At 37.0% G+C, this 22492-nt stretch overlaps 1 protein-coding gene across 18 annotated transcripts in view; it reads left to right on the top strand.

The window, feature by feature from the left end:
* SEC31A (SEC31 homolog A, COPII coat complex component) overlaps nucleotides 1-22239 on the top strand; it is a 66187-nt gene extending 43948 nt beyond the window's left edge. For 5 of the 18 annotated variants that reach the window (XM_081054817.1, XM_081054829.1, XM_081054818.1 and 2 more), the window contains 7 exons: nucleotides 2694-2820; nucleotides 5122-5415; nucleotides 13508-13566; nucleotides 14523-14789; nucleotides 17169-17288; nucleotides 19783-19854; nucleotides 21399-22239. In XM_081054817.1, coding sequence (XP_080910943.1) covers nucleotides 2694-2820; nucleotides 5122-5415; nucleotides 13508-13566; nucleotides 14523-14789; nucleotides 17169-17288; nucleotides 19783-19854; nucleotides 21399-21578 — 1119 coding nt within the window. In that variant the 3' untranslated portion in view covers nucleotides 21579-22239. Of the gene's footprint in view, nucleotides 1-1896; nucleotides 1990-2693; nucleotides 2821-5121; nucleotides 5461-11987; nucleotides 12027-13507; nucleotides 13567-14522; nucleotides 14790-17168; nucleotides 17289-19782; nucleotides 19855-21398 lie in introns of all 18 variants that reach the window. The other 13 variants (XM_081054825.1, XM_081054814.1, XM_081054826.1 and 10 more) reach the window with 5 other exon arrangements.
* The last annotated feature ends 253 nt before the right edge of the window (nucleotides 22240-22492 follow it).

The following is a 22492-nucleotide window of genomic DNA, read 5'->3' as shown; positions in this document are numbered from 1 at the left end:
ATAAAGAGTATTGAGAATACAAACTTTTTGGGGGGACAACTTGGATATTAGGAAAGTGAATGAGCAAAGGTTTATGAAGTTGTAGGTCACAGGGAATGTGAAGATGATTAAATAATTTTTATTAATTTATGTATTAAAATCACCAAACGTTTAGTGGCATAAAATGTGGCCCTTACTGTTTTTTACTGTTTCACATAGAAACTTATATTTCTAGACCAGCAGATAACCCTCGTGTTCTTAAAGGAAAAGTATATTTTTATAAGTAATAAATGGTCTTGATTGAAAACAAAGTTAGCAGGTACTCTGCCCATTTTAAAATAGAACAAATTGCTGATAGAATTGACAGGGTCTTTCTTACATTTCATTGCAGCAAAGTAAATATAAACTTATGAATAACTGAAAAAAAATTAAACCATGCTTTTTTTGTCTATTACACTTTTGGTTAGTCCTTAATCAGGATAGATTACATTTGAACATAACTATCTAGAGTACTCTCTGTTTTGTTTTGTTTTTTAATTCCTTTGGCAAATATTTTTGAGAGCCTATTCAGTGCCTGTCTTGATTATACCTTTTTGGGGCATATTGGTAAACAAAACAGTAAATTCCCCACTCTTGCAGAGATTAAACTAGACTTGGAAAGTCTTAAGACATAGGTAGGGCATATCATGGGATGGCTGGGAAAACAGAGGTGGAGTGGTCAAGCAGCCAACCAGAGATTGAAGGCAGAGAACTTGAAGTGTTCAGCCTTGTGTGACTGCCTACCCCGCCGTGTGGGACTAGAACTCCCAAGCACCTTGAGTTGGACCACACTGTCTCTCAGGGAACTGAGGTAGTAAGGCGGTCTCTGCGCTGGGAGAGGAGAGTATTTACTCTTTATGTCGTTGGGTTTATCTCTTTCTGGGAAAACATGAAACAACAGAAGACTTTAGTTTTACTTTGACTTAGCAGCCTCATACTTTAAAACAAGAAAAACAAATTCAACCGTAAATTAAGTAGTGATTTTCTTGATTAAAGCTTATGCTGTGCTGAATGAGAATGACTTGTGGTTTTGAAGGAATGTTTGCAGGCAGGACTAAAGAGACAAAAAAAGGGAGGCCAGATTCTCAGGAGTTCCACTTCCACTTTGACGAGCACATCTTTGCTGTTGTTTATGTATCAGAGTTTCTACAAAGATTTACTTCACAAAAAAAGATTTTGATGGCTTTAAAAAAAAATTTGAAAACCTCTGGACTCCAGGGTTAGCAAGACGGTGGAGTGTAGCAGACGCTGGCGTGGGAAGCAGGAGACTTGGAATCAATCCTAGCTCTTTTACCAGTGAGTTGGAGGGACCTCAGGAAACCCCTTCATTCCTCTGGGCCTTGGGTTTGTCAGTGGTCAAGAGTGGGGATTAAACTGGATGTTCTTTAATATTCTTTGTATGACTCTAAGCCTCATATGGGATTAATTTGATTTTTGTGGCTCTAACGAAATCCAGAAAAGGAAACTTACAGCAATGTGTTTACAGATTTAATACTAGCATGAATACTATTAATGCTTCAAAATCACTTTTTTACTCAATTACCTTTTTTTTTCTCAGAATGTCTTCTTTCCTTCCCTACTTACAGGACCTAGCTTTCCCCCCTTATTCTTCACACTTGAATGGCATTGTTCTTTGTGCTTTGATTTAGGTTTCCATATTGATTTTTCTGTTGCCTCCCTTCTCCTGTTTTGTTGTGAATGTGTGTTTTTCTTTTGGAATCCCAGCTGCCTTGAAAGCAATTGCCTGACTATGCTGTCTTGCTGCTCTTACTCTTTGCTTTGCGTATGTATGGCTGTTAATGCCTTTGGGGTTTTTTTTCTTCTTTTAACATTTTCATTTTTTATTTTCTGTGATTGGTGTTTCTTTGTTCAATTCAGGTTAGAATTGCCCCTACTGTCACTACCTGGAGTAACAAAACTCCTACCGCCCTTCCCAGCCATCCACCTGCAGCCTGTCCCTCTGACACACAGGTATATCCTTCATTATTCCTCCTTGAGCAGAACTCTGCTCACCTAAATATATATATAGTTATATATTCTCTACCCCGCCTTTCTCAAGTTCCCCACCCCCATCTGTCTGCCTCCTTATTGCATTTGAATGCTTTCAGGATGCAAGAAGCAGTTTTTAGCATAGTTAATTTATTTTCTTATCCCTCTCTCCTCCTCTGCTGTTCTACATTGACTTGAGCTAGAAGAACATCAGCCAAGGTTCTAACAATGGTTTAAATCTGATTTCACTGAAGATTTTCTTTTTCTTCTTTCCTTTGTTTTTTTCCCCCGGAGCATTGCAGAAATTGAAGAGAAGCAAACTTCCCTTATGGCATTTATACTTACATTTCCCAAGTGTGGAGTAGTGGATGGAATTTAGTAGAGATGGAAAACCCTGGTGACTTAACTATAAATATCATTGACACTACTTTATGAGGCTATTAGCATTTGTTGTGATTCATTACAGTTATTACTTTGAACCTGTCTAATCTTTGACAAATCACTCAGAATGTGTTGCTCAGAAAGTGTGCTTTGAAGAAGACAGAATGTGCAAAGTGCAATGTTTCTGACATAATAAAGTTTTTTTGTTTTTTTTAATAGAATTCCATGTCGGAGATTATAAATCCATTGGGTAAGATTCTTGATTCCAAATGTAATCCTCCTTTTACCATATTCTCATTTCCTAGGGAGAAAATCCTCCACCTCCAGGTTTCTTAATGCATGGAAATGTTAACCCAAATGTTGCCGCAGCTCAGCTTCCTCCTGCTCCAGGTCATATGCACTCCCAGGTGCCACCTTATCCACAGCCACAGCGTAAGTAGTGTAACCCTGAAGTCCTTTCACAGCAGCATGTCTCATCTAACATAGCAACTATTTACTCTGAAACTCCAAAGTCATGATCAAATCAGTTTTAACAAATAAGGAACAAACTACTATGTGCAGGGCTCGAGTCCTTACTACAGAGAAACATGGTTTCCCTAGGAAGCATCCTGAATCAGCATGCTAGCAAACAGCTCCTGTGTCAGAACACTTGGCTCTTGTTCCTGAGCCTTTACTAAGACCTGTTAAAGAGAGTCATTTGTCCCATGATTTGGTATAAAAGATAGAATTTTAGGAATTATTTGGTACATACTCTTTTTCTTCAGGCAAAATGGCATAAACCATTTTTGGAAAAAGTGGTTCCAAGGGACATTTGTTGTTGTTTTCCATTTATTTTATTTTTTTAAGAAATAGGCTTTATTCAAATATATGGTGATGGAAGGAGAACTGACTGGGTGATGAGCACACGGTGGGATCTATAGATGATATAATACAGAATTGTGCTCCTGAAATCTATGTAATTTTACTAACAATTGTCACCCCAATAAATTTAAAAAAGAAAAAAAAGAAATAGGCTTTATTTTTTTAGAGCCGTTTAAGGTTTATATAGCAAAATTGAGTGGAAAGTACAGAAAGTTCCACTATACCTGCACCCCATGTAAACCTCCCCACCGGCAGCATCCGGTACTGCAGTGGTCACAAGTCAGTGAGCCTGCAATGATGCCTCAGCATCATCCAAAGTCCACACTGTAGGGTTCTCTCTTAGTGGGGAACCTTCTGTGAGTTTTGACAAATGTATAATAATGACATAGGTCCACCATTGGCTTTTGTTTTCTTAAGAAAATATTTGCACTTGGAAAGTAAAATATCACCACTATTTTAAAATTTAAATGGAGAGCAAAAAGTAAAAAATCTCAAATGGGAAGATATGACTAAACAGCTATTACAAAAACAAGAGGCTACTACCTAGTGAAAGCTAATCTTAATGAGCATGCTCTTTGCTGAAATGGATGTTCTTACTTTACACGAATACAAATTTAGTACAACTTTTCACTCAGTTGCTCAGTGTGAAAGTACCGTCTTCTGAGCAGAACAAGTAAAATTCTACTAGATTCAGGTTCACTCTGGAGAAGTCCATGCCTACCCCAGTCCCACAGAATGTGATGGTATTAAGGTCGCTAATCTGAGTTCAGGTCTTTGCATTAATTATTAGTTGGCTGCCTGATTGCTTCCTAACCAACTATGTACAATATACGAAATATTATGTAGTAATTGTTTTGTCAGGGATCTTAGAGTTGACCATTTGGAACTGCACTCGTACTCAGAATTTGGGTAACTGATGATTTTACTAAACATTAGGGAAGATATTTGACCCATAACAATAGTGCTCACTCTGCACTCCTTTTGGTGGGAGAGATCCTGTGTTGCCACCAAATTCCCTGTAATTCTAACGGTGAAGGATGTGGAATTCCTTCATGGTTCCATCTGGTGGTTAGTCTGTGTCACTGCAGTCTTTTCACAGGAACAGGAAGTCTCAGAAAAGGGTCAGTCTTTTTCAAAACATTTTATTAATTTTTTTAACTTTTCAATTACAGAAGACATACAATATTATATTAGTTTCAGGTATACAGCAGAGTGATTAGACATTTATATGTGTATATATGTGTGTGTGTGTGTGTGTGTGTGTGTGTGTGTGTGTGTCTCTTATGAAGTGATCCGCCCTGGAAAGTCTAATACAGAAAAGGGTCAGTCTTGCAATTTTTAGGTCTGATGATTGAAAGATTTTCATAGCCCACAGCAATCTGGAGATGGTAGGTTTCAAATATGGGATCCAATGACTTTTATATACTTAGGCCATCTGAGATGTCAAAAGCATAGCATATTACACCTGAAACTAAAACACAAAGAGAACAGTTTCTGGAGTCGTTTAGATTTTGGTTTGAAACCCAGATCTTTCTCCTTCCAGTTATGTGTCTTTGAGGAATTTACACCTTTGAGCCTCTGAAGTTGCCCTCAGTGATCTCTGTTTCCTGGTTTTTATACCCTTGTGTCCCCTCCCCTGATGAATATTGCTCTGTCTTACCAACAGAATGTGGCAGATGTGATGGCATGTAACATTCAAGATTACAAAATATGCAAAAAAAATAGCATATTATAAATGGTCATGTTTGGTAATTTACTGTTAAAAGAAGAATTATAAAAACAGTTTCCATAGACTGAGATAATTTGGTTTTCTGTTGCTGTCTAAATAAACTTGTAACTAATTAAAATTTCTGTTTCTTCTTCTTGGTGTAGCTTATCAACCAACCCAGCAGTATGTCTTCGGAACAGGGGGGTCATCAACATATCAAGCTCAGCAGCCTGTTGCTCCTTCTGCTTCAAATGCTTACCCTAACACCCCTTACGTATCTTCTGCTCCTTCCTATTCTGGGCAGTCTCAGCTTTACACAGCACAGCACCAGGTCTCCCCACCTACCTCCAGCCCTACTGCTTCTTTTCCCCCTCCCCCTCCCTCTGGAGCATCCTTCCAGCATGGCGGACCCGGAGCTCCACCATCTGCAGCTTATGCACTGACTCCTGGAACAACAGGTACACTGCCTGCTGCCAGTGAGCTGCCTGCGTCCCAAAGAACAGGTCTGAGCTTGAAAGGGATTTGGTTTGGCTCCCTCCTTTATTTTTTTCATGAACACATGGGTGGATGGAAGGGAATTATTTCTAACTGTTTGTATACTGGGTATTGTGAGGTGTTGATTGAATTTTTATAACAAATTCTAAAACTATTTTTAAAAGTGTGATTCTCCCATAATGAACTTAAGTTGCTAAATGAGGAAATCTGTAGAGCTAAAAAGAGTAAGAGTATATAATCTGCAATGAAGTTCAAGTAAGTGGTAAGAAATTAGTTGGCAAGATAAGTGGTGATTGGAACCAGATTTAATTGACACCAATTCCTTTACTGGAGCAAAACTATGCTCTATGTTTTTACTGAGAAGTTTTCAATTTTAAAATTTTTTGTGCCTTAAACTTATTCATGGATATTAAACAATACAGGGTCTTAGTGAGGTTTTACAAAGTTTATAATTATATTTATTTGTAAAGGTGGAGAGGGATCTTGATATGCTTATCTAAAGGAAAAAAGTGAGAGAACACAACCGACAGTCTCCCTAATACAGTAGAAAGTCAGTGTACTGCAGTATACTGGTTCTCCATTAGAGCAGTACCATCCTCTTAAACATTTTATTTCTAGGTGGTTTTTTTGGGGGGGGCCAGGGGGTAGTGTAGTGTAGTTGTGCCTGAAATTTTCTAATTAAAGTAATAATTAAAAATTTTTATAGAGAAATATACATTTTATAAATTTTTTATTTCTCACGTTACAATTAGAACATTATATTAACTTTTTATGGTTAGGGTATATTACCTGATTTTCATTTTGGGATAATAAAAGGGGCCTCAAAAACATGTGCTATAGAAAGGGATTAATGAATCAGGGTTCCCCACTAGCATAGTGGTTAAGAATGCATGCTTTGAAATTAGCTTCCTGGGTTTGTATCCCAGCTTCACTACTTTCTAGTTATGTAACTTTAAGTAAGTTTCTTAACTTCTTTAAGCCTCAGTTTCCTCAAAATAATAATAGTACCTACTCATAAGCTTATGAAGAGGATTGAATGCATTAATACATTAAAAGCATTTAGGGACAATGACTGCAAAATTAGCTGTGATTACACAAAACCTCACTTAAAGTTAGAGTTCTGTGCATTTTGGTATTTGAAAATATTTTCTCTTCTGGATTATAAGTGATGGCTTTGAACTAGACAGACAAAAGGATGAGTGATTCTTGCTTTGCTCCTAATACTGAAGTTGCTCCTGGGGAGCCCAGTATATATTTTTCAAATCCTTTTATGTGCTAAGCAATAGCTTTAATTGCTAAAAACACTTATTAAAAAATAGGATCTATTAAAAAAATATTCTTTTCTAATAAAATCTTATGGATCCAGAAGTATACACATATCTCCTTCTCTCTTTGATATGTAATATTAAAGTCTAAAGTACCAAAAATCTCACACACACACACACACACACACACACACACACACATGCATATGTGTCATCCTTTACTGCACAAATAAAATTTCTGCCATTTCAATACAGATACTTCAATAGGTTGATATTTTAGAGAGGAGTGCTAATTAAATTATAGAGTTAAAAAAATTACGTTTTAAAACCTGGGTGAAGACAGTCTCAACGTTATTTCAGTGAATAGTTGGGTACTAGAGTTTGTGACTGAAATATGGGTTCGAGTAAATCCCCACTTAAAAGGTAGTACAGTGAAGTAGGGAAGTGAATTATCATTTATTGGACATGTACCAGCACTTGATAAATATTTTTTATATAATCCTCACAACCATGAGAAATAAAAATAATTATTTTTTTTAAAAATTGACGTGAGGAAACTTTAATTTCCCAGGAGTTGTATTATGTTCTCATGATTGCACTGTAATAGTCTCCAAGTTGAGATATAAACCCAGGTCTCTCAGTCTTCAATTCAAACCCTGTGTTCATTCTTTACCCTACAGTATAGCCCTGGTGTGATAGAAATAGCTGTCAGTGTTGGAATTAGAAAAATCATTTAGCAACACTGTTTTAGGCATTTGTTACTTCATCATCTAAGTTAAATAGTTGCATGGATATCTTTTTTTCTTAAGCAAAAGTGCATTTGGCTATGAGATAAAGTCTTTGCTTATATACAAAGTAACAGAATGTTCTAACCTGGCTGAGAAACGGAGTGACTAAGAGGAAGAAGAAGCCAAACAAACTTTTTCAATAGTCAGCATGCACTAAGCTAGCTGCTTTGTTACCTCTTGCATGTTAATAGTTTCCTATATTTTAATTAACAGTTACAACTTTATCATATTTTTTGATTTTCTGAAAATTTTGCTTAGGTTATACAAGTAATTGTGACTGAAAATTTTATCTTTGTTTTAATGTATCTTAGATCCTGTCATGGTTCCCTATAGAATTTGGAAATTCTGCTTGTCCAGTGGGTGATTCTTGACAGACACTAGGATTTTCAAGCCCTCTGACTATTAGGGAAACACAAAATTGTGTGCCCAGGCTCAGAGAAACTAATGTTACAATCATTAAAACATTCATTCAGTAATTTTTTTTTAATTCAGTAAATTCTTAATGAGTATCTACCTATTCAGTCTATAATCACAATTATTCCAGGCAGAGGTAGGGAGGCAGAAAAAGATAGTACATTTCTAGTAAACAGCACATAGTTTTGTTATAAGTTAGACCATAAATTTTGTAGTTGGGTCAAATTTTGGAAAGCCTTAAATGCCAAGGCAAGAATTTTATACTTCATACGGTAAGCAGAAAAGTTCTAGTGAAGGGATTTGGACTGCTCAGAGGTATGGTTGCATTGGTACTTGAGGGAGGTTAGTCGGGGAGTGGTCCTACAAAACAAGACTGGGTAGCATGGCAGAATCAGAGATAAGGAAAGCAGGCTCCCTCCCAGTTCTGGGTGTAATGTGTTAACAGCCTGAGTTAGGATAGTGAGATATTGGTTCACTGGTGGCAGCACAGAAAGGAAGTTTTCCTTGTTCTATCTAGAATAAGTAGGATACTGATAGTTTTTTCTATCTTTGTGTCCCTGGTTTAATGTGTGCTTGTTACTAAGGGTGAGCACTTTCCAATAGAATTTTGAAAGAATTTTACTCAAAAAAAATTGTTTTCTGATAAAATGACCTTCAAGCTGTCATGAAGCTATCTTTGAGTGAACATTACTGATTTTGTTAAACAATGAAAAATTTAATTTAGGTATATAGTCTTGTGCTTCTTTACAAAGCAGAGTCTTGAAGGGGCATAATGTTGCATATTTTCATAAAACAGTATTCTGAAAAAATTTAATTTTCATAAATATTTCTTAGTTAAATTATACAGGCCTGGTTTTAACCTTTTAAATGAAAGAAAGGATAGTCTTCCTTACTTTTGGGGGGAAAGTTCTGTTTTATGTCAATGGAGATAACCTTAAAGATGTGTGTCTTTATAACTTTTAATTTTGTCACCTTTTCTTTTTTAGATGTGACATGCTAGGCGTTTAGGGGGAAGGAGATGTATATTGTTGACAAGGTTGCTCTATTCACTTCATCTCAAATTATCTTCTAGCCAAAAGTCTTTATATCATTAGTGCTAGTATTTTGTGAGTCCACTGAAAAGTATCTTAGCCAATACATAGAGCCTATCATTCTGTTCCTGCAAGAATAGCTAAGAAGGTTCCCAGTGAGAATTGGGATTCAAGTAAGGATGGTATGCGGTTCCACTTGTGTGTGTATGACTAGGCTGTTCCCTCTTTCTTCCCCAAAGAACTGTGAAGGGCTAATCCCTACATTAATGTGGATAGGGGTCACCATATCCAGCAACATGCCATATTCAGTTTTTAAATTAATTTTCCCTTGATTTTTATTAATTTCTCCCTGTAGGATTTTGTAAGACTCCAAATAGTATAAAATAAGAATAAAATTATAATTCTACCACCCGAATATAACCACTAATAATTTAGGTTTATTTATTTCCTTCATAAACATGTATTCGTACTTATATATATGTATGTTTTATGTGTGCATGTAATAAAACTCTTAAATATGGTTAAAATATACATAACATGCAATTCACCGTTTTAATAATTTTTAAGGGTATAGTTTGGTAACAGTAAGTACATTCACGTTGTACAGTCATCACTGCTATCTGTCTCCAGAACTTTTTCATCGTCCTATAGTGAAACTATAACTGCCCCCTCCCCCGGCCTCTGGTAACCACTTTCTGTCTCCCATGTATCTGACTACTCCAGGTACTTTATATAAATAGACTCATACAATATTTGTCCTTTTGTAATTGGCCTTTTTCCCTGTCTTCAAGATTCATCCATATTGTAGCACGTATCAGAATGTCTTTCCTTTTTAAGGCTGAATAATATTTCATTGTATGTGTATACCACATTTTGTTTATCCATTTATCTGCATATGAGCATTTTGGCTATTGTGAATAATGCTGGTATGAACATGGATATACAAATATATGTTCAAGTTGCTGCTTTCAGTTTTGGGGGGCATAAAACCAGAAGTGGAATTGCTGGATCAAATTGTAATTTAATGTTTCAGTTTTTGAGGAACCACCATACTGTTTTTCCACAATGGCTGCACCAATTTACGTTGCCACCAGCAGTGCACAGGAGTTCCAGTTTCTCCACATTCACACCAACACTGTTGTTTTCTTTTTTTGTTTTAATTCTGTCCGTGTGAAGTAGTACCGTGTTTCCCCAAATATAAGACCTAGCAGGACCATCAGCTCTAATGTGTCTTTTGGAGCAAAAATTAATATAAGACCCAGTATTATATTATGTTATGTTATGTTATTATATTGGTCTTATATAAGATCTGGTCTTAGTTTAATATAAAGGTCTTATATAAAATAAGACCGTGTCTTATATTAATTTTTGCTCCAAAAGACGCATTAGAGCTGATGGTCCAGCTAGGTCTTATTTTCAGGGAAACACGGTAGTTTGTGAAATCGGGGATCCCTTTCAGGCTTAAGTCACCATGACAGGTTAGAGGAAAAACTGCTCTCATCTTCTGATTTTGCCTCTCATGGGACAGGGATGGAGGACATATTTTTGGGACTACTTCTTTAAAAAGAGAGTCATGGCCAAACTATTTTCAGTACTTTTAGGTTTGCAATATATCCACCCCTCTGCCCAGAAGCTGAAGTCTGGTGCTAAAGAATACATTAGTAGCTGCCAATCAGGTCAGGCCTCTGTTGTAATGCACACATGACTCCCAGAGTTTTTCTAACTACAGTGCTATGAGGTCATACCTTGCAGGGGAAGTTAGGTTGTAAAGTCATCATTTAAGACAAAAATAGGAAATCACTTATACTCAATTATCTTTTCAGCACTCCTTTCTTCAGTTAAGCCCTTGATGGAGAAGTTGGTTTGTATTTAGGAGCCGTATTAGATAGAAAAGCATCTATTCATAAACTCTATACAGTGAGATTTCAAGCTATGAGATTACCTCTCCCACCTCACAGATTTCTCTGAGGCACATGCATTGAGTAGAGCTCAAATTGAACTGAACTCACTGATGTAATTGCTCTATTGTCTTGGTTTCTCTCTTCCCAAATGAAGATAGTTAAACTCCTAAGTTATATCTGTGTGCACGTGATGTACCTTCATGCACGCTTTTGATTTGAAGTTGGGCCTGGCCTGACCCAGAATATCTGACAATTTTGGAATTGCTGTGTTAGTTTTCAGCCTTCTCTCCTCCTTTCCACTGCCACAGAGCAGTTCTGCTAAGAGAAGTAGTGTTGTCTGGAAGACTTGTGCTAAACAGTCTGCAGGTCCATATATTCTTACACAAAAGACCATATGAAGTGGTTACATATTTACTGAGCCAGTTCTTGTGTATAATCATATTCATGAGGTGACCCCCAGAATGCACACATTTGGGGCCTCCCAAATCCAGCAGTGGAGTGGCACCATCTTAAGATTGTCTGACATGTTGATCTTTAACAAGTGCAGTGCTGAAGTCTGCAGGCCAGTGTAGAAAGCCTCTCATTTCACTTTAAATCCCTACTACTAAAAGGGCATAAAAAGCAGCATTGGCATTACCTGGGAGCAGGCCCCACACTAGATGAATAAGAAACTGAATTTTAACAAAATCGTCAGCTGATTTAGATTCACAGCTTTAAATATAACACTAAAATGAACACATTAGTTATAATATGTTAGGAAGTGCCCTCCCCCCAGAGATACTTCTGAGCTTCATTGATCAATTAGAAAAAAAATCCATGCAAACAATTGGGGAAAATTATTTTAAATAGGAAAGAACAAAATTTTAAAAGAGGCGGCTAGCACAGTAAGAAAAAAGGTGATGTTTAAGAGTAATTGGAACTGACACAACTTAAATGAATTTGCTTTACCCCAGAACTGAATACTTGATTAGATAAGACATTTCATGTGACTTGATTAAACAGTAAGTTTTATTCCCTTATAAAATTAGTTTTTTCTAGGAGTTGATAGAGGGAGAAGAAACAATTATAAAATGAAAAGTAGACTTTACAGTGTCTTTTATAATACCGTTTAAGTGACTTTTACATTTTGTCTACAGAAAATGAGTCTATGCAAGACCAGGCACCTATATTGGAAGGTGAATTGGTTATAAAATATACTTGTGGAAATCTCTGAATCATTGAATGCAATTAATGATTGGACATTCACAATAATGCATGTAAACTTCAAAGCTGATAATATCCTAAATCTGATCAGTGTCAATTTTTTGTTTGGCTTATTAATGAATCAGATATTAGAACTGATTGAATTAATATGGTGACACAAATAGCTTTAAATCATAAAAGTCGGCTATTTCATACAGACATAAAGACTACGACTATACCAAGATTGTCTTAGATATGAATAAGATTAGAAGGTGATGGGAGAGATTTGAATGATTAATCAATGTATGGCTAGAACTTTAAGAATTTGCTAAGCAGATAGCAGCATGTGGCTTAATATTTTGTGATTAGTTTTTGAGTGTTTTGAGGCTCATTTGGCATTCTGTCTTCTAGTAAACTTATAGAAAATTAATTCTGTCTTTAAAATCAAGGCAAATCGTACATGCTGGTTAGGAGAAGATCTTGTTTAAAAAAAATTCTGTGACATGTATGAATCACAGGTTCTTTGGTTTGCTCAGCAATTTTGTGATTTAATATCATGGATATCAATGAAACAAAAGGTGAAATACTGAAAGGATATTTAATTGAAAGAGGAATGATTTTTTTTGTCTTTACATATACACATACACAAAACTCAATGAATTCTAACATGCTTATATTGTGATTTAAAAATTGTCCTATCTTATTTCTGGCATATTTTATTCCTTTTTTCTTTAAAGATACTGGCATGAGAGTGCTAAATGATACTGCTACTTATGTTCATTTCTCACTTTGAGATGACAGGGTGTTTTTCTAGAGGAAATTTACTAAAGTTGATAGTAGTTTAATTTTACATTTGCTGCCATCCTGGAATTTGTTTTGAGCATTAAAAAAATCTTATCATCAATATTTGAATTCCCTTTTCTACTGTGTAAGTAATTCCTAAGATTTACATGTCAGTAATTCCTAAAGATTATGAAAATTACTGGTGTTGTGTAGTTGGGCTCTGCTTTCTTTAACTTTGTTTCTACCTTGTGGATGATTTGCTTATGTTGCATTTCCCTCTTGGGAAATAGAAGATTACTTTTATTCTTTTTTGTATGTTGTCTATCAGAAGCCTTTTTAAAAGTAGACTCAAGTGATTCATTCTTTCTTTATTAGGAGAGAACTGTTAACAGATCTTGAAGGCTAGATACCAATATAGACAGAAAGACTTCATCACTGTCCTTAAAGTTAGCACAGCTCTTTCACTTTAATATCAAGGTATCTTGCCTACTTAAGCAAGGCCTTGTGATTATTAGAGGTAATTAGTGAGAATCCCGGGCTACATAGTGGTCACCCACACCTCAGCTGGTAAAACTTTTGTGATAGTTATCTCAGGGCTCAGGCAGAATTTGAAGGTATTCTGCGATGGATACAATTTAGTTTTAGTCTTTTCAGGATTCTAAAGGAAAATGCTCTCTGTTATCTGTTATAGGTCCTCAGAATGGTTGGAATGACCCTCCAGCTTTGAACAGAGTACCCAAGAAGAAGAAGGTACTAGAAAAAGATGTCCATCCAGTTGCCTACAGATGTTCTGTTAATCACGTAGCCACCTGGAACACACCACACTGCACTTTTAAAGGCAAAGCTTACTGACTGATATATTTAAAGTGTATTTCAACTTAACATCAAATTCCAAACAGATATCTTTCTAAGAGTAGGAAACTCAATGAGTAGGCTTCTCAAATGAATTTTTCTTTAGGAGTTACTTTGGTTTTGGGGTTCCAACAGTAATCATGAATTTGGTAATTATATTTTGGACTATTTTTGTCAATCACATATAATATGAATGAAGAATAGCCTTGTAGCTGAACATTGTTTAGCTGTCGGTAACTATTGAGAGCTGTTAGAGGACAAGATAAGATTCTTCTTTCCTTTTTTCTCCCCAAGCCATTTTGTACTTTTTTCCCCCAAATATAGTAATGAGAGGCTGTAACCTAAAATTGGGAGACACTAAATGAGCAAGAAAACCCCAAATTTAAGTTAGTAATAATCAGAAACTTAATCTACTACTTTAAGTGTGATTGACAGGTAGTATCTACTTAGTGATCTCGCTAGGAAAGGAGTATTACATCATGATCGTATCGAACACACAAACACACATTTGGCATGTCTGATTTCAGTCTTGCTAGATATAATTCTCCAGACTTTGACATCCTTTTTCAAAAACACCATGGTGTTGGTTCCTCATTATGGGAGTAAGTGTGGAAGAAAAAGGGGAAATTGACAAGTCTGGGTTTGAGCTCTCCACCCCTTAGCCAGATTAGCTCTAGTTTTATGTTTTACTTTAGAATTCTGAATAACATTTCATTTGAAAAGTATTCTACCAGTATTAAAAAAAAAAAAAATTGTAACCATGGAGTCGTCTAACTTCCTTACTTAAGCTGAGGAAATGTTGCTATTGTTTTTTTTTCTAACTCTTGTTCCCATTTATTACCATCTTTGAAAAGATGCCTGAAAACTTTATGCCTCCTGTTCCTATCACATCGCCAATCATGAACCCCTTGGGTGACCCGCAGTCACAGATGCTGCAGCAACAACCTTCAGCTCCAGTACCACTGCCAAACCAAGCGTCATTCCCACAGCAACATCTTCCAGGTGGCCAGTCCTCCTTCCACGGCATACAGCAACCCCTTGGTCAACCAGGCATGCCATCATCTTTCTCAAAGCCCAATATCGAGGGTGCCCCAGGGGCTCCTATTGGAAATACCATCCAGGTAACTGTAAATCTGTGGAAGTGCAATGGAGAGATGGCTCCGTTTCATTAAATTCCTTTAAATGTATTAACTTCTTTGGTTATACCTTAATTAATGAATATCTAGATTTGGTTTCAATTCAGACAAACTGAATAAAAAGTAGTAACCCTTTTTTAAAGATTGATCATGTATGCATATTATTTTTCAATAATATCACATGGCCATATACAAACTTCCTAGAAGGGGCTTATATATGGCTACTATATGTTTACAATAGCTTGGCAACTGCAGTGTTTCATTTAATCTAATCAGTGGCCACAATTTAAGATGAGTTGAATCCAGTGTTTGCTTCCAAGGTTGCTAAGCAGAAGCTGTTTCCAAAGGCTTTTCCCTTTAAACTGTAAAATAAAAATGTAATGTGTTATATCTTTTCTTGTTTACCTATAAGGGCGAATAATATAGAGCCTTATCTTCAGGTGGAGATATAAATTTGTACTTGCTTTTTATATGCAGACTGTTAGTTGGCAGGGTTCTAGATGATTAAAAGTCTGTTACATTTCCATGCAACTGACTTAGATACACAAAGATAAACATTTTTATCTATTCATGAAAAATAAAGAGCTTGGTACAAAGTTTAACATAAGATGAAACAAATTCCTGCCCATGTATAAAACTAATTCTTCTGATTTTGTTTTTGCCTTGTTGAACTCAAATTTGTAACAGTTCTATTATATCTATCACAAGAGTATGCTTTGTTCTTAAGAGATAGTTCTGCCAAAAAACTTCTAAATACTAAGTTGCATTATAAAAACCAGTGTTTTGATGGAGGTGGGAGGACTTGCTTCTTTCCACAAGAATATAAATTATAAAGATGTATTGTTAATTTTTTTTTATGATTACAGGTCTATGTTAGTTTGGGAAGCAACCCAGCCATTCACTTTTGTTAAAACCTGGGTGCTCATGCTGTACTCCTCTAGACCAGAACCTCAGTTACCAGTGAAAGAGAGCTCTACAGATGTATGTGTTCCGCCAGGCCATAATATTCAGCTGCCTGCCTACATGGATGTCTCTAAGGCTCCTCACACTCATCATGTCCAAACCTAATTCATAGCCTTTCTCCCAAACCTAGTCAGTCTTCTTTTGATGTTTCCTGTTTCAGTGAATGGCACCTATTCAATCCAGCCAAAAATCTGGGGACATCTTTATACTTTTTCCTTTAACGTCTTTTTCAAATTTTTCAAATTTATCCCCAAATCTTGGTGCTATTACTTTAAAATCTCTCTCAAATCCCTTCTCTGCATTTCCAGTCTGGTGCATGCTCCGTGCATCTCCAGTCTGTGGCAGTGCAGGAGCCTCTAATTGGTCTGCCAGCATCTACTTTGATCCACCTGTAATCTGGTCTTGTCTCCTCTTTACTGAAAACATTACAGCTTCCTACTGTTCTCAGGAAAACACCAGAATATTTCACATTGTCTGCAAGGCCTCATCTCACACTCCCCTGCTCTCTGTCTGCTCCAGTCACACTGGCCTTCTTTTAGTCCTCTTGTATCATGATCTTTCCTTTGTACGTGTTCTTCCTCCATCTGGAATGCTTTTTCTTCTCCTTTTAACTGGTGAAGTCCTACTTACCCTTCCGATATAATTTCCTGAAGGCAGCCTTTCCTTCAGTTATATTGTCTTTCGATTCCACTGATGTTAACTTGCCACAGTTGCTATTTTACATACATTTATGCCATTTTTAAACTTTCTTTCCATTAGCCTGCAAAGTCCCTGAGGGCAGAGGCAATTTCTGTATTGGCAGACCAGTACGTACCAGTGCCTGGCCCATAATTGCCTAATATTTTTTGAATGAATGAACTAATAAATCAAAACTTTAAAAATGTAAACATTTCTTCTTTGGTTTTCCATCTTTACACTCAGCAACATCATGCTTTCTTCTATCCTAACCTTTGATGTAATCTTGCAGTTTGATAATAGCCCAGTTAACAGTTTCCGGGAGTAAAGAATAGAAGAATGCCGGGAGAGACCAAAATGAGCCGACAAGCAGAACAAGCAGGCACTCTGACAGCCTACTTTATAAATGTCTTGTTCTTTTTATTTCCTAGTGGCACAGGTCTACTCCCCGTCAGTTGTATACAGTAGTGATAGACATGTGTTTCATAATTAATTACTTTATATACAGTCCTGTTACTGAGAATCAAAGCTGTAGGAGGAGTACCTGTACCTTTTACTGGATACCTGATTTTCATTTTTACTTAAGTGATTTCACATGTTTATTTTACATTTGGTTTTGAATAACCTGTCTACAAGGTCAGTGGTTTCTATCACAGACTTTCAGGGCTTAGTGTATTAGGTAGCTTCTCGTCATTTCTGCTCATTTTGTGGTATTGTTTCTTCCAGCATGTGCAGTCTTTGCCAACAGAAAAAATCACCAAGAAACCTATTCCAGATGAGCACCTCATTCTAAAGACCACATTTGAGGACCTCATCCAGCGCTGTTTCTCTTCAGCCACAGATCCTGTATGTATCTGTTCTCGTATTTTGCTTAATTAAAGTAATGCTTTATGAAGTTCTATAATTACTGCTTGAAGTCCTACAAGATATATTTTAAAGTTTGTACAAAAGTAATCAAGCTAGTGCTTAATATAGTTTGCTTTACACATAAAAATGTAATTTTTATATAGAAATTTATTTAGTCCTCACAACAAGCCCCATGGTAGGTAGATTTGTCATCTTTATTTTACAGATGAGGAAATTACGGCAAAGCAGTTAAGTAACACCCAAGGTCAGAGGCAGCATTCAAACCCAGTCTGGCTCCAGAATTCATGCTCTCAACCACTGTGTGCACTTCTCATCGGCAAACCTCATGTTTGGCACATTAAACAGAACAGAATGGTGGCATGCAAAACAACCCGACTCTGGGTTTTTCTCTGAACTCACATCAAAACTATTAATGGATAATCTTATACGTAACTTTGCAAAGATCTTAGAAATAGTTAAATGTTTTAGATATTGGTTGGGGTCGTAGTCATAGTTAAAGCAATTGATTTTACTTAGTTTACTTAGAGGACGTCTGTGTATTGGCAACGACAAAAACTCCACAAAGTCAGTTTTGTTTTAGATGAAATTTCAGTTCCTGCCAGCAAATGTTGAATAGACTTATTTAGCCACTGGCCACTTGTCTGTTTTAAAAACAGCTTCTGGAATTTGTTGTTTTATCAACATTGAGTATTAGTATGTTCAGCCTTCCGCTGTTCTTTTGGAAAGCGATTCCCTGTACTGAAAGTGTCCTGAAAGCAGAGAGACAGGGAAAGGTTAACATAAACCTTAGCGCCTGACATTCTGGGAGTGATGGAAAGACCAAGCTATTTATTATAGGACAGAGCAGATGAAGCTGATAGCCAGGTAAACACATCCCGTATGCGCAGTCTTTAAATAGATAGGCCACAGTCATTCAAAAATAGAGGAGTTCCAATAAAAATGTGGTGAAACTCCAGTCCTCCTTCACGCATGAGGCAGTACGGAGAGCTTGGGAGGACACAGAACTCATTGCCCAGCTCAGTAAATTTCTGTTGAGCTTAACCTCCTGTAGGTCACCATACTGTCTTCCTTCTGGGTCCACAGGAGCCCTGGGCAGCAGAGAACCCCAAAAGACAAACTGTTCCTCTAATTCCTGTAACTAGTTACGAGGGAAGTTATATTCTCTCTTGCTTGCTCAGCTGCCCCTGCCCCATTGGGGTAGGGCTCCTGCGGGTAGCTTTGAACAGGGACTGTAAAGATTCCCTTCCACGTAAGTCCATTTTAATCAATAGTTGGAATCGTTTTTATAGTATTCCTATTTTCACTTTAATTATGTCTGAACGACACAAAGTAATCTTGCAGCACAACTTTGTTTGTAATGGTATCCTTGATGGCTTTCTCTCTTCCTCGCTCCTCTTGTGACACACTGGCATTCCTTCCTCAGACGTGCCAAGAGGACGTCAGCATCAGGGGCTTGTCCTTGCTGCGCCTTCTGCCTGGCACTCTTCCCGACATAACTGCATTGCTCACTCCTCACTTGCTCCAGGCTCCTGCTCACATGTCCCATTAGCCATCAGGCCTGTTTTTCCCGCCCACCAGTGCCAACACCGTTAGTCCCTTACCCTGTTAACTTGCCTTCCTGGCACTCATCACCATCTGACATAGAACGTATTGTTGTTTGGTGTCTTTTTCCTACCCAGTGAAATATGAGCTCCGTGAGACACAAGACTGTGTCCCCAGCGTGGCACTTAGTAGGCACTCAGCAAATAGTGAAGAACATTGGCACTTCTAAAACTGTTGCACAATGGAGATCCTCACGTTAATCACATTGTGTTTTGGTTTTAGAATAGTTTTCTCTCACTCTACGTGTAGTACTAGGATGGGGCTGGGGAGGACATCCTTAATTTAAGAACTCATTTTACTTCTTCCCTGTTAGTAGTCTTGAGTCACCAGAAGATAGTTTTCTTTTTTTCTGGGTGTTTTAAAGGCTCAGAAAAAAGCAGGATTAAACACACTAAATGACTAAGTGTGTAAGTAATATTTTTGAAAGGATTAAAGGTTAAAAAGGATTCCAGTTCACCTACACATTTGCCTTCCAGCACCCATAACATATCACGACTGTACTTAGACATTCCTTCCTGTAGCACCCTGACCCCCTTGCTGCCAGATGGCCCTGCCTGTGGCCTGTGGATGTAGTGCGCCTGTACACGCTCACACCTTGTCACGTGAGTTGGCAGTCCACGTGAAGTTCCACCAGTACTACATTTGCACACCAGAAGAAAGAGTCTTACCTTCTTGCTTTCCCCCCATTGATAGATTCCTGATCTCTGTCCTAATAATCTGTTCAAGTTTCTTGGCCATAGTTGCCTCCATTTCTTTATATGGTGAAGCTGTTCAACATCATGAGTGTAAGGTCAGTGAAAGGAGATAAGGCAGATTCTTTGGATAAAAGTTCATGTTCACATATAACTTACCTGTTTTCCCTCTCCTGCAGCAAACCAAGAGGAAGCTAGATGATGCCAGCAAACGCTTGGAGTTTCTGTATGATAAACTTAGGGAACAGACAGTAAGTTCGTGGGGTAAAAAAAAAGGGTTTATGATAAACATTTGTTCCTAGTTTTTAATGAAATATGCATTGCATCAGCACTCAAGTATACTGAGCTTAGAGTCAAAACTCATGACAGTGACAGAATGGGCTTTGCTTTAGCTGAATCTTAAATTTCGTTCATTCGGGGGAAAAAATATTTCATTCATTCGGGATGAAGGGACAGTGCAGAGCATGAGAGAAAGAAATTTTAACAGAAATTGTAACGCTTTTTGTAACAGAATAGAAATCCAAATTGGCTTCTGTTGGCCCTAAGGTAACTGGCCTTCTGTTTATATGTCCCTTGAATTAAGAAATCAGGGCCGGCCCGGTGGCTCAGGTGGTTAGAGCTCCATGCTCCTAACTCCGAAGGCTGCCGGTTCGATTCCCACATAGGCCAGTGGGCTCTCAATACACACACACACACACACAAAGGCAAAAAAAAAAAGTAAAAAAAAAAAAAAAAAAAGAAAAAGAAAAGAAATCAAAGTGGGAAGACATTTTGTTTTCCAGAGACCAAATCTATAATCTTTCTCACAGTCTAAGATATCTGACCCTTTTCTTGTAGCACATCTATTCCACAAAGGCAAAGCCAAATATAGCCACAAGATAAGCAGATTAATGTGCTGTAACTGAGGATAGGCAGCAGTAGGAGTAGATCCACTGGCTTCTATTCCTTTGTCCCCACCTCTCCATTCCTTTCTAGAATAGTTTTTGCTTTGTTAATGAAACTAGGATAGGAGAGAAAAAAAGAACTGGTACTTATTTATATTTTTGCATTTCAGCGTTCCTCTTTCTCATTCCCCACCTCAATCCCATCAGATAAAAACAACCATTTACCTCATGAGAACCAAAATAAAAAACGCTGCTATAACAGTGGGGGTGGTGTGCTCCATGGACTGATCCAAAATAAAGTCTTCCATCAAAAGTATGGACATGTAAGCCATGTAATGACATGGAATACAACTATAGGTTTTATGGTTTTAAGAGATGACAGGATTATTAAAAAACAGACCAATTTGAGTACATGATGAGGGCTGTTGCCCTACTAATGGAAGTAGACCAAAAGTTCAGGATCTCTATTATAGACAAGTTCTAAATAAATTGGGTCCTTATTTTAAGGTGTCATAATTAAGAATCTTTAAGCTCCTTCACGTGCATAGGAAAATTTTTAAAAGGTATGAGGCTGTAGCTAAAATAATTGAAGAATTGAAGCTCTTAAGTGGAGAGAGATGTTAGCATTTCAGTGTCCGGGAGGAAATCTGGCTTCTTACAAGAAAATACCTGGCTTGTCATACATGTTTAATTTATAAATGATTTCCTTATATATCATTTTGTTACGGTTCTGTTTTGTAGCTTAAGTGTTGCTTGGTCTAAAAAACTATTTCTAGAAATGCTAAATAATTTATACATTTTTTATAGTATTTCACGCTCCTTTTAAATATTTGAGGTTTAATGTTTATAGAGGGTATCATGGGGAATTCTCCATAATTCAATTTTTTCTCTTGGTTCCACCTTTATTTCAGCTTTCACCCACCATCATCAACGGTTTACACAACATTGCAAGGAGCATCGAAATGCGGAACTACTCAGAAGGACTGACCATCCATACCCACGTAGTGAGCACCAGCAACTTCAGCGAGACCTCCGCTTTCATGCCCGTTCTCAAAGTTGTTCTCACCCAAGCCAATAAGCTGGGTGTCTAAAAGGGCAGCGTCACTGTCAGCCACACTGACATGTTCCCAAAGAAACACATTTAAAAAAATGATACGATATGGACCAGTCCTCATTAGCATGTTTCCATAGCAGCCAGTCAAGAGCATTTGCACTATTTCTGCACATATACTCGTCTTAGAACTGCTCCAAACCCTGGTGCTTTCTTGTGTTTTAATCTTTTATTGCCAGTGATGATTTTCCTATTCTGCAAATAGTGTATTTCCTGGATTACACAGAGTATGTTTTTCTGAAGTATTCTGATAAAATGTGGTTTTTAAAACCTTAGTGTACTTTTTGGAAAAGGAGCATCTGGTTATGCTTAAAGCCGAGCTAAAACTAAATTTCTTCCATGTCCTCCCTTCTTCCTCCACGTCAATCAGATTAAAGTGTGTAATCCTGTTTTAAGTGTATGTAGTCTTTTCTTTAAACAGCTGCTCACAGTTTAGTTTAGTCTCTTTGTGTGTGTGTCTTTGGCTTCACTCTGGTCCCGAACAAATAATTAAATCCAGAGGCTGCTATATAGATTTAGCAAATATTAATGAAAAGTGGGATCATTAGCTTTAAGTATCTATAGGAAAAGATAGCATTTTCATTCTGTAGAGTGCATTGAACTTTATTAATAAATGTTTTTAATATTCTGTTTGAATTAAAGATTGAATTGTCTCCATTTTATAAATATTCATTTATCCATTTTCAAAAAGTTATCTATAGCTCTGAGGTTTAAGTTCAGAAAGAAAACTTTAATTTCTGTCAGCCTCTTGAATCAAAGCCAGATATTTTTTCAGCCAGTTTTTTTGTCAAGTGACTTTATTATAATGTCTTAAGAACTGTGTGGTAAATAAAAAATAATGGTCCCCCGAGAATCTTGAGGAAAATCAGATACTTATAATTTTTCATTGTCTAT

Source organism: Rhinolophus hipposideros, assembly GCF_964194185.1.
Source record: "Rhinolophus hipposideros genome assembly, chromosome: 1".
Lineage (NCBI taxonomy): Eukaryota > Metazoa > Chordata > Mammalia > Chiroptera > Rhinolophidae > Rhinolophus > Rhinolophus hipposideros.
This window is presented reverse-complemented; position numbering and strand designations above follow the sequence as displayed.